Below are 13,051 nucleotides of genomic sequence, written 5' to 3'. Positions count from 1 at the left end.
TGTGGACGGACGGACCGGAAACGGTATGCCGTTCCGGATCCGGACCGATCCCGAACAGGTGCGGATGGCACCGTTTTGTAATACAGACCGGAAACCTATTTAAAGGCCCGGATACAATGTAATAGTTAGTGGTTAATTAATGAAAGCTTAAGCGTTGTTATCTCTTTGTGTTAATTGTCGTTCTGTCTTAATTGTTATATCTTACGCGTGTGTTATGAAAGACGATCATAATAAGTAACTTAACCAAGTAGGATTAAGCGTTGAAGTCTAATCCGGTTGCCGTAACACCCTTTGGTGAAGTGTCTCCCGTAGACACCCTGTGTTAGGCCATTGTCCGGCCCGAAGAGTTAACACCGAAGAGCCTCAAGTTGAGCTTGAGGGGGAGTGTTGAGAGACAAGCTCAACATCGGCCGGATCGGCTGAAGAAGTCGAGGACCGGATCGGGTGGGACCGATCGATTAGGCCGAGTGCGTAGACCGGGAGGTCGTTATAAAAGATATTCCGTGAGGAATATATATTTGGGAGTTAGTGTAGGAGCTCGTAATGAGCATTGAAGTATTGTCAGTACTTCGGTCAGTCCTTCCAAGACTTGTATAAAAGCGCTCACTGAGCACGTCTTATGTACAGACTGAGTATTATTGTTGAATATAGTTTTTTGTGTTTCTCTCTCTGTCTCTCCTGTGTATACCATGTAAGCTCAAGCTCTCCATTAAACCTGAGTTTCCTCTCTTCTGTTCGGTCTTCATACTTGCTTCCGCACATTTCTTTTTACAGTTGTGTAGTTAGGTGCAACATGTGTAGTATAATGTGTGAAGCGTGAGCCTCCACATTTGTCCCATGTCATGATACATTGGCATTGCAAAAAGGCCTCATTTACAGAGGAATCTAATGATGCATCATGAAGGAAGTGTCTCGCATCCCATCTACCAAACCATTTTTCTATATCTTGCATCCAACCGGAACACAAAATTTAGCTTTTATGCGTCTTTTGGATCTTTTTGGTTGCTTCCCATGCAATTCTAGGAAGTCGATATGAGGGACTTTTTTGAACCTTAAGCATGTATTCAACAACCCTTTCCATGGACATGATCTCAATGGGAAGCGATCCCGTCTCAAGGAGGAGGGTGTAGGGCATTTGTTTCTTAACTTGTAGAAACTTTGTAAGAAAATGTTTTTGGACATTTTCAAACTCTTTCCACATAGATTTAGGGATGCTACTGCCCCATAGAGAAGAACCGGTGTCAACAAAGTGTCGAAAAGATATTTCTTGAGGACCCAACACTTAATATCTCCAAGATTGTATGTGTTCTCAAATGCTTAGTATGCTCGCTTACCAGCCTCTAAGCGGCGTGCAGCACATTCATTCCATCTATGATTTGAAGGAACTTCAAGGCCAAGATATTGAAGCTTTCCACACATTCAAGTGGCTCATTGTTGTACATAATGCATGGTTTATCTCTTTTTTGGCTCGTCACAAGCATAATCTTTGTTTTACAACTATTGACACTTAATTTAGTATGCATGCAAAAAATTTCCAATGCCTTCATAAGCTTTTGTGCATCTCCTAAAGTATTTGCAAAAAGTACTACATCATCTGCATATAGCAAAAGCATAATCACAACTTTCCCAATGTCAACTTCTTCAACACATTCTTCCTTTGCAAACTTGGTAACCATTTCTTCCAATTCATCAATGCATAGAACAAATAGTGTTGGTGAGAGTGGGCATCCTTGCTTAACACCAATAGTGCTTTTGAAAAAATATGAAAGTTTATCTCTCATGCGCACACAACATATAACCTTCTCATAAATTCGGGGAATTGCCATCCGCCTCCAAAGATGCTCACGAGGTACCATATCAAAAGCTTTCTTGAAGTCTACAAAGCAAAGAGAGAGAGAGATTAGAACAAGAAGTTGTATTAACAGAAAATATGATAACATCCAACATTGACTAAGTTACAATGAGTTGGTTTAAATACCAACTAGTCTAGGGCAAGTGCCCTTTGTACTAATTACAAAACTAGCCTAGTAAGATGTCCATTGGCTAGTGTGAACACTATCTCTATGGGAAGTTGAGTTCGATTCTCAACAGGCATCACACAACAACAGTACATAAGAGACATAATTAGTGATGTCCATAGTGACACGACTTTTGTGTCACTAAAGCCCTTTTCTATAGTTGTGATTACATCTTCAAAATCTCTAGTTATTAGCAAGTTTTGAGAGCTAGTTAGGGTATGAGTTCGAGCACGTTGCATGGAGGAGTGTGTACAGCTTTGGTTGGGAGTGTTGGAGGTGGAGTTTCTAACTTAGAACAAGATTCAGTGACTTTGTTTTCCCATTGTCGAAAGAGCAATCCATTGTGGTCATCAATTGAGGGTCATGATGTATTATGAAATTCTCATGGTTGTACTTTAGTCTTGCTTGTGTATCATCATTAATGAGAGAGTTAAAAGATCAACTTTTGGTTGGCCCTAAGACGTTGTCTAGTAGAGGTTGATCATTGGGAACCAATCTTCTAAGGAATCTAGCTTCATTAATGTATGGTAGTTGGTGTGAAGATAGTTGTGCGTGTAGTCTCTATGGGCGTACCTAATATAATTAACGTACCTAATTTTATTTTAGCCCTAGAGAAGGGGTGATAGTGTATTAGAAGATTGTGATCTAACTCAATATAAACTCTTTTTTGCATGTTGCCTCCGGATTTGTGCATTGCGTTAAAATGTACAAAATTTCATAACAAGACACAATGTTGTTTAAAAGGATTCTAGGAAAAGTTGATAGTTTGTTGAACGGGGTCATGCAATCTTGAAGACTTATTGTTATGGTACATAAAAGAAGAATTTATATTAAAGGTTGGATATGGTTATCAAACAAAGAGAGTTTTCAGGAATGTAAAATAATCTATAATGACAGTGTTAATGGCCATATAGATTGGATTGTTTTTGGGGGGTGTAAGAGAATTATGAGAGAATGTTTCTGTGTTTTATGACGTAAAAGTTCAAGCATATGGCGTGTGCACACTATGCATACAACAATTTGTTGTTGTGCATCCATCAATGGAAATCATTGTCCCCTTGGCTCTTTCCTCACCTTTTATATAATGTAACAAGGGCCTAGGATACATCCCAAAGGTTTGAAGAAATTAACTCCTAAGACCCATGTGCCCTGCAAGTGTGAGTGCTTCAAATTAATATGCCTAAGGTTTCCATTGAATTGGAAGCATGTGCAAAAGAAGCATTCTTTTAAAGCGTTGGAGTAGGTTGTCATTGACCTTTATGACTAGAGTGATCGAATTTGCACTTTTAGTTTTCAAACTAGTGAAGAAATTTTCTTTAGCTGAGATTTTGGGTTGTTGAAGTAATTTCCCTTTACCAAAAAGAGGTTTGGTTACAACTATATTCTGCTTTCTTTCTTGTTTTGACTTTACTTTCTTCAAAAAAGCAAAGAGTTTATTGCAATACTATCTAATCTACGTAATCCTATCAATTCATAATTAATCCAAATAAGAGAGGTTTGTTCGTGATCAAAGAGTAACGTGCACGTAATGTCTTGTTTTTTCTTTTACAACCAACTTTTTAAACAAATAATGCATCATGCAACATGTTTGTTGATGGGGCCTTCGAAGCATCATGCTGATGATCATGGTGCTTCTTTCTTGCTTTTCAATCGATCCCATCCAACTTAATTGATCAAGATGATACCATAAAGAAAAAAGCAATCACAAAGCTACTATATGTACAACAGTTTTACAGCATATATGGCAAAATGATCAAAAACCAAAAAAGTAATAAGTTCAATATCATGAACCACAAGAATGCATACATCCATCTGGTATTTTGCAAGTAAAGTAAAACAGCATGAATAAAGCCAACTCTACTGTACAACACCCAATATCTAAGACAATGCCAAGCACAACTTCAATTCTCTCTTTTCCACTATCAAAACTATATATATACAACCTAGCAGAAAGTCATATTTTACTCTAACCCATACACTTGGGTTCAAATCCCATATGACACAATCATGAGGAATGTAGGGTTTCAACGCACAAGGACGTTCTAAGTCTTCACCAGAACAATCTTACTAACTGATCTAACAACCATTTTGTCTTTCCTTCAGGTCGCTGAAGCACATGTTTGGATTTACTTGCTGAACCTATAGATGAAACCGAAAACACATGTTTACAATTTACTTATGGGACCTATAGATGACACCAAAAACACATGTTGAAATTTACTTACTGGATCTATAGATAACATTGTGTAGTCAATGTTACGCAGGATGCAAAAGGTATATATCTATATAGAGTACTTTTGTCTCACTGCATACAAACATCATCACCAAAAGGTATGCTTCATTGGGACCTATTGATGACACTGAAAACACATGTTGAAATTTACTTACTGGATCTATAGATAACATCGTGTAGTCAATGTTAAGCAGGATGCAAAAGGTATATATCTATATAGAGTACTTTTGTCTCACTGCATACAAGCATCATCACCAAAAGGTATACTTCATTGAAACCATGAATAAATACCGGTGGAGTTACATGGGATAAGGATGCAAATCTTGTCTTTTCAAATCAACAAGGGCATCCCACACATTTAGTCACGCAGGATATGCACGAATTGGGACCAAAAATGTGCTATGGTAATGAGAGTGAGTCTAAGTACAAAGGAAAAGTTACATTTTCTTTTTTTGGGTGATTTTCGAGGGGGAGGGGGGGAGTAGGCAGGCATGTGAAACGAAAGATGGAACTATTATGCATCCATGGACCAAGCATGAGCCAACTTTTGTAGAATTTCTTTGGGGGTGTTGCCTCCCCAACCCTTCGGCAAATCCATAGATGTCGATTCTTGTAACCCTTGAAGAATCCCCCTCTTCGTCGCCAAAGATAATCCTAGGCAATCTGCACCATTGTTTGCAACCATGTCTGCAACCTGCCAGCACGACATTCAACAGAAACATAAACATCATTATTACAAACTACCTACACTTATTAGTAGCATTCATGATTACAAATTTGTTAAAGCCTATTACAAATTAATCAAAACATTAGCCATAAATGCTTATAAGCAAAAACTAACATATTCATGCTAGTTATCCTTTAGTCTGAAATATATTCTTTTCTTTTCTTTTTTAAATTCATTGCTGCTCGTAATTAGCAAAGGATGAGAAATGGTGACCTGCTGAATCCAAGAGAGGCAAACTTCGCCATAGCTATGCTGCTGCAAGAACTGTCCAGCCACACTCAACACGTGTGCCGCAGTCACATATGTAAACTTATCCAGAACCGGACCTGTCCGTGACATGAGCCGTACGAGTGCGAACTCATCTTCGGTACTGAGCACTTGCCTATAAGCACCTTCCATGTCTCCTACATGAACAAGATCCATAACAGAACTCTCCATGTTACTATATTGGCCCTTCCTTTGCCCGTTCATACTCATCGTAGTATTCCTGTATACTTTCCCTTCAATGCCTGACCCCATCCTCGAGGAGGCTGCAACATCATCTAAATTTGAGAGCTCAACATTGTCCCTGATCCCTCGTATTGCGGCCAGTGTAGTTTCATCTTTCGATGCTTTCCATACACTTCTTGCAGAAGGACCCTCTCCGAGCTTAACGGGTCTAGGAATTCGATCCCAAACTCGTCTTTTCCCGATATGTTCATTTCCACTACCTTCCATATCAATATTTGACAGATGGCTAGTAGATGTGGCATAGCCATTCAACATATAAGCTCCCCCTATCTTTCCTAGGGGACCCCAATGCATCGTCTCATCTACATCCTCATGTATTGAATCTTCGAAGTGCATGTAAGCTTTCTTCACAACCTGAGGTGTGGAGATTCTGTCCGAAAAGAGGCGACCGCTATCGGAGTTCTTGGTAGATCTAACACCATCATTGTTACCATAATGTTCTTTGACACCAATATTAAATTTATTGCCAGAAGAAACTCCTAACTCATTCTCCAATTCACGAATCCTCTCCTGAAGCACGAGGTTATTTTGCTCCGAACTCACCATGATATGCTGCAAAGAGGAAACATTAAAAGTGTTTTGACAACATATTGAAGGATATATATATATAGGCAATGTCACATATCAGCTCCTACTTGCAAGTACAAAGTTATCAACAAGAAGATCCAGAAGACTGAACAAATAAAACAAAATTCCATAAAAATACAATATACTGTAATGTTAAAACATCCAAACGTGGCCAAGAGCATTCATTCTACACATAATTCATCATTGTTCAAATACCTGAATCATTTGCATGAGAGTTGATTGTTGTTGCTCTATTTGGACAAGCCTATTGTGGATGAATTGCCAATTTGATTCTTCATTTGCTTTCTCACTCATGGATAATATTGAACAAGAGTCATTATTCAGGTTTTCACCATTCTGTCCACCACTTTTAATCTCTTTGCCTTGCTCAAATGGATTGTTTTCTGATTCTTGTGATATTGATGGTGGAGAATTATGCGGCACTGCAACTTCAATCTCTGTGGCAAGCTTCTGGAAGAATTCTGGATTCAACTTTTTGTCAATAAGAGAAGGTGCTCTTTTCTTCACAGCTTCTAAGGGTTTGTCGAGAGATGAGACTTGTTCTTCATTCTTGTTCATCCCTCCTCTGGAAACTGGAGTATGCAACTCAAGTTTTTGCATTGCAAGAGCCAATTCAGGACCATCTGTAACAAGAGTATACATTCCCATTATCACTTAAAAACAATCCCAAGTATTTGGAATATCTATCAGAATACAACTCCAGTTAAAGAAATTTAACAGAATACATTGTACTACAGAGAGATAGCCTACTAAAATTTCAAAACCAAGGGGTATCATTATTGCATATACCAAAAGTTCAGAGTAGTTTTGGTAATTTTTTCCAAAGATGGCTATTCCCTATTTACTGCAAGTCCAAAGTAGTACCAGAATTATCTGCTGAATGAGGGGAATCTGGCCCACTCCCAGGCAAAGTCTTCCACAATTGAATGGCATCATGCACACTATCCCTTACTGGCTTGACCTGCAAAGCATTAGAAAACAATCACGGCCCAAGCTGAAGAAGAATTCTAGCAATCTGTTGAATTTTTTTGTCTTTCAAGTATATGATATTTTTCTTGTTGTAAGACCAAAAACCCTAAATTTCATCATTTTGGTAACAAAGGTAATTGAACATCATTGTCTTAATAGAAAGATTTTGCAAAGAGTTCAAGGCATTTCAGCAGTAACTAGCTGACCTTATCAAACCGACATGATTCCAATGCAGAAAGAGTTTTTGATTTGTAAAATGCTAATGCGGATCCAAGGTTGGAGCCGATACGGCTAAGAGTTTCCGCTGAAGCTTTCCGCGTTGCCCAATCACTGTTTTCCAAGGCCTCATAAAGACAGGGCATCAAGATGGCTAATTGTTGTTGTCCAAGAGCTCCAACCTAAAAATTGACAAAGATAATGCAGAAAAAATAGTTACACCTTTCTTCATGTCATCCTTAAGCTATGAATAGCAATATGCTCTTCAAATTAGCCTTAAAATTTATGTGCAAGAACATGTACACTACATATATACATCTACATTTATAATTTCGAAACAGGTACAATCCCATAGATAAAAGACCACAAAAGTAATTTTACCATTAACAATGATTATGCTCTCTCTTCTAAGCAAAAGACAGAAGCAAATTTGAGTGACAAATCACAGATACAATTGGGCAGCACAACAAATAATGTGGTGGTAACGGAAACATGCATATCAAAAACATAGGTCCTTGATGCATCATGTTTTATAATGAGGTGGACTACATATAGAGAATTCTATACACATGTGTATGCATGTATCCAAAATTCTAAATTCCTTAGAATTGTTTTTATGCAATAATTGGCAAATATGTGTTCCACATAGAACTGTATGTATCTCACCCATGCCATTGAATTTCTTTCATGCAATAACTATCACCTATGTGGGGTTGTACATATCTTGTCTCGCTCTCCATGATGATTGACCATTGATCATTGATCATCAATTATTGATCATTGAGAATTGAGTATTGAGGATACAAAGATTCAGGATTGATGATTGACAATTGATGACTGAGGATTGACAATTGACAATTACCTGAGATAAGCTTCCAATTACACCAAGAATAGCTGGTCTAGCCAAGAAATTAGGGTTACTTAGAAGCTTCCCTACACGAGGACAGAGCCGAGCCATGGCAGAGAAAGGTGGGTTTTTTGCACTCTCGATAACACCAGCGAGACACATTGCAGCACCTGTTTGAACACCTTTATTCTGCTCACTTAATGCATCAAAAAGAGGTTTGGAGAACGTAGATATAGTTATTATAGGAACCAAATGTGATGAGCCATTTTCCTTCTGAGTCAATTGGGATGACCCATTTGAACTATTTTCTTTTTTAACCAATTTTGATGACCCGTTTGAGACATTGTCTTTTTTAATCAGATTTGATGATCCATTATCCTTATGGACCAAATGTGACCCATTTTCTGAGCCATTTTCTTTCTCTTGTAAAGAAGAAGAGGAAGAAGAAGGGAGAAGATGTGAAGACAGCGTAGACATGGTCTCAACGCAAGCATCTCTCACACTGCTATCTGGATCTCTGAGCCTCCTCATGATACTAGCTATGATTTTGCCCACATGAGGAGTAACCAAGTCCGAATGTAACGATGCTAGAGAAGCAAAAAGCTTCACGCATTCCTTCTTCACCACACTTTTCTGATGAATGTCTGAGTCGTAGAAGCAAGAAAGACAGACAGAAACACAGTCAGAAGAAGGAGGGATGGTCTCTACTATCTTCTCGAGCTCTTCTGATGCGATCTGGTGTGTATCTCTGTCTTCAAGCTTGGCCATAGCTGTGAGGATCCTCTGCTTGAGTTGTATCAGGGAGTGTTGAGAATTAGGGTTAGGGCGAGGGAGCTTGAGGGGGCGAGATGGAGCAGGGACAGGGGGAGAAGGATCCGATGGGGAGATGAGGGGTTTTAGGAGAGATGGAGATGGAGATGGTGAGAGCTTCTGATGAGGGAACGCCATAGCCAGACCAGAGGGACAGAAGGAGAAAGGAGAAGTTTGAAAAACAACAAGCGAGAGGATGAAGAAGAAGAACGAAGAAAGAAAAGAGAGAGAGAGAGAGAGAGAGAGAGAGAGAGAGAGAGAGGTGGGAATTTTGTAGAGGTCAAAAATCAAAAGCCAACGCCCACTTGTCTCCTTCCTTCCAACTCTTTTCTTCTGTTCTGCTCTCTCTCTCTCTCTCTCTCATTACTAATTTAGCCATGACCCCATCCATATAAGACACTCAGCTATGGCTTGACTCTGAAAGCCCACTACAAGGCCCACGATATGATCTCTCGCACGCAATATACATTTTGCGACCAACCAACTAAACTTGTACAAATCTCAAAATTGTCCTTGTATGGTCTGCCTGATACAATGGCAAATACTCGCACACGGAGTCCGAAAGTATGCAGATCGAAAACACCAAACAGTTCTTGATCTCGTTTCAACAAATTCTGTCAGGACGGAGATCGTGTTTATGCGTCATTTAGTTTCAATACAATCAGCGATAAACAAGGAAAGGTGAAGATTTTAGGGCACGAATTATCGTTGTTGTGAATGAGAGCCTTAAGTAAATAGTTGCTAAATTCAATGATGAAGTTAGAGTGTACAATAGCTTGTTTAGAAACAAATGAGTGTTTCAACAGGTTTTGAACTAAAGGAAGCATTGATGAAGTATGCGCAACAAAGTCATAGGTTGATGGATGTGGTAGTGACAGTGACTCTAACACTCGTTTAATGCATGTGATGAATCGAGAAAATAATGTAGAAAATATGGGTGTCCAAGAATTGAACGAATGTGAACTCTAACTCTCGTTTAATGCATGTGATGAATCGAGAAAATAATGTAGAAAATATGGGTGTCCAAGAATTGAACAACAATCAAAGAACATTGTCATTTGTGGGATTGAAGGGAAGAGTATAGAAACATCCACATCCCTCATCAAAGAATTCTTTAATATCCATTGTGACATGTTAAATATGAGCATGAATAAGACACGCTAAGTTGGAAAACAAGGTGTTGTTCATTTAGGAGAAAGGTTTATTCCTTGCACAATGCTTGAGACACAAAGAGGATGATCATACTCAAAAAATAGGTTGGTGTATCTCAAAGGTACGCAATGCTTTGTGAGTGTATTATTTTGCAACAAAATGCTTGTCATAAAGCATATGAAGAAACATGGAAAAATAAGGTTACAAATGTGTCCAAAGGGGGAAATCTAGGTAAATCAGTATTAGGGACGTAGCGGAGAACAAGATAGAATGAAAGAAAAGAATAAGGAAAAAACAAAGATATAAGATTATAATGTGCCCAAGACTAACATTGAACCATAATGGTTTTTTTTTCATAAAACATATCCTCCATTGGTATTAAGGAAACTATATACATATATTGTGTCGCATCTATTGAAAACTAATACAACCCCTCCTCGGCATATCCATAGTCTCTATAACCTCTTTTTAGTGCATTCCATGAGACGATATTTGAAAGCATAATCGTGCTAAACGTTGACCCATAATGGTTCAACAATAACTAATGCATTTACTTATATAGCATCATTGGGAACATGCATGGTTGCCATCTTGCATTTATGCTTCATCATCACTTGCCATTCAGGCAAGCATGGGCGATCATGCATTAGCTTGCATGAGGTGGCGACATCTATAACCAAGAGTATGTATAAAATTTAATATTGTATGTAAATTAATAGTCTATTGGTTAGATGTATATAATGGAGATTGTAAGTTCAAGTATTTTCATGACTTTTTTGTGATCACATGAGGACTATGGTATTATGTATCTATGTTAATGACACTACCTCCTTCATATGACAATGAGTTCTATGAGTCCCAATGCATAAACTAGAACTTGTCTTATTAAGATACCAATGATGAAATTCAACGGTAACAACCTTTGTGGCGTTGATGAGGTTTTCCATAGGCTCCCAAGTTCAATCATAAGGTGCATAACTTAACCAATTAACCAAGTAATATCATATATTGAGTATAATATTAGAGTTCAAAATGAATTTCACCTTGTATTATGCACCATCAATGAGCAAAGAGGAACATCATAACTTGGAATAGAGCTTGAACATAAGGTCCAAAGGTGACACATGAAACATGGTGTCACGTAAACACACATGCATGTGCTACTCGAATGGGAGCTGTGGGGTCTTGAACTAGTGAGCACATGAAGATGTGTCAAAAGGGCATCGTGAATCGTATTTCAAACAAAGGTTATGTGGCAACTAGTCTAACGAGACGAACAAAGGAGGTGAACGTTGGAAACAAATGAAGGAAGGAGGAGAAATGAAGGAGAATGAAGGAGGCGAATGAAGAAAGAGGTGAACAAGGAAGGAGGTGAACGAATGAAGGCAAATGAAGGAAGGAGGAGAACGAATGAAGGAGGCCAATGAAGAAAGAGGTGAATGAAGGAAGGAGGCGAAGGCTCGTCAATTGACAATCTTTTAACCCTCCTCACTCACACACTCTCTCAAGGTAGTTAACATATAATTAACATCAATCATACAAGATTAGCACTAATGCGCTTGACTAACTCACACACAAGAATGACTTATGTGTGAGCTAGTTGGAACCTTCCTCGAAGTCGTCAACATGTGGTGAGCTCGATGGTGATGAAGATTGGAAAACCCTCGAAGTAGAAGTAGAAGAGGAGGTAGAGAAGAAGAAGTGAAAACAATAACAAAAGTATACCTTAACCCCTCAAACTCCTAAGGTAGAGCTCCCAAAATACAAAAATGATGGACTCACTGGCACTTCATTTTGCATTTAATGCATACCTACCCCTCTTACATCGAAAATGAAAAAGTAATAATTCCTTTATATGCACTATAGAGATTTAAACACAATACCCCTTTATACATAGTTAATTGCACTATATCTTATATTTATTTTCATAGTTAATGGCATTAAGCACAAACCCGTTTATTTTAATAGTCAATGCCCTTAACCAATAACATATGGATCAAGTCTTTGATGTAAAATGTTGCAAACTTGAGGTTTTTCTATTGATGAATTGAAATTTGAGATAATGACAATATACAAATTTTGATGTGTGTCTTAAGCATCGTTTGATTGGTGAGAAAGCGTAGTGTGAATTACTTTGAGTTGAAGTAGACAATTGTCAACAACAAGATTCAAGATTTTTAGATGTTCAAGCACCGTCTAACAAGGATGAGATCCCTAGGTGGCAAAGAAGGGATTAAATCTAATAGAAGAATTAACCAAAATATTGTAAGCAAACTCAATTAAGTGCAAGAAGTCACCCCAATCATCATGTTGATAGTTAATGAAATAACAAAGATATTGTTCCAATGTTTACTTGGTACATTCAATTTGACCATCGATATCTAGATCATAGCTTAAAGAGAGTTTACAAGAATTTTAGAGGAGCCAAGCAAATGTTTCCAAAATTAAGAGATAAATCATGAGCCTTGACCATTGATAATATCATTGGGAAGATCATCAATAACAACGACGATAATTTTGTTTGAATTGGACCAAAGCACGAAACCATAGCATAACTGCGTAAAGGTTTAAACAGTTAGTTAGGTTTAATTCAACTTTGGATTTCTATCAACTTAATTGTTTTAGTTAAAACAATTTGAAACTCTGGTTTAAATGGTTTAGGGTGACACTTTTTAAATATTTTCTTGAACCACTTTTTTTAAAGGTTACTATCATTTTAGGAAAAATTGAATCTTGATTTGAAACTTTTTGAACTAACTTGGGAAAACACATAAACGCTTATTCTTCTTTTGGAAAAAAAGTATCTCCTCTTCTTCTCCTTCTTGTGCAGGCACCAACATGCTAAGTTCTTTCTCTTCTTCATCTTGTTGTGTAGGCAACAATGTGCTAAATTCTATCTCCGTTTCTTCTTCTTCCTGTGGTAAGTATTTTGATTCATTACTGTATATACATTTTTTCCCCTTGACGATTTGCATAGTTCG

The 13,051-nt window shown here is 37.9% G+C and overlaps 1 protein-coding gene across 1 annotated transcript; it reads right to left on the bottom strand.

Annotated features, from left to right (window-relative positions):
• Nucleotides 1–4,447: 4,447 nt before the first annotated feature.
• Nucleotides 4,448–9,071, bottom strand: LOC147863033 (TORTIFOLIA1-like protein 1). Its single transcript, XM_087321194.1, has 6 exons — nt 8,124–9,071; nt 7,252–7,443; nt 6,941–7,037; nt 6,272–6,699; nt 5,192–6,040; nt 4,448–4,945 (listed from the first exon to the last, which is right to left on the bottom strand). The coding sequence occupies exons 1-6, from the start codon at nt 9,054–9,056 to the stop codon at nt 4,766–4,768; spliced, it is 2,679 nt and encodes an 892-aa protein (XP_087177320.1). The 5' UTR covers nt 9,057–9,071; the 3' UTR covers nt 4,448–4,765.
• Between the last annotated feature and the right edge of the window lie 3,980 nt (nt 9,072–13,051).

This window comes from Azolla caroliniana, unplaced genomic scaffold (genome assembly GCF_043228905.1).
Source record: "Azolla caroliniana isolate FFs.n. ecotype wild unplaced genomic scaffold, voAzoCaro1.0.p SCAF_6, whole genome shotgun sequence".
NCBI classification, from domain to species: Eukaryota; Viridiplantae; Streptophyta; class Polypodiopsida; order Salviniales; family Salviniaceae; genus Azolla; species Azolla caroliniana.
Note: the sequence above shows the minus strand (reverse complement) of the source record. Positions and strands in the feature narration are given on the sequence as shown.

Excerpts from the sequence above, each read along its gene's own strand:
- LOC147863033 (XM_087321194.1), bottom strand. The coding sequence starts at position 9,056 with ATGGCGTTCCCTCATCAGAAGCTCTCACCATCTCCATCTCCATCTCTC. Across the intron at positions 6,700-6,940 it reads TCATTCAGCAGATAATTCTG|ATGGTCCTGAATTGGCTCTT; the intron begins GTACTACTTTGG and ends CTCTTGTTACAG. Across the intron at positions 4,946-5,191 it reads GCCTCTCTTGGATTCAGCAG|GTTGCAGACATGGTTGCAAA; the intron begins GTCACCATTTCT and ends TCGTGCTGGCAG.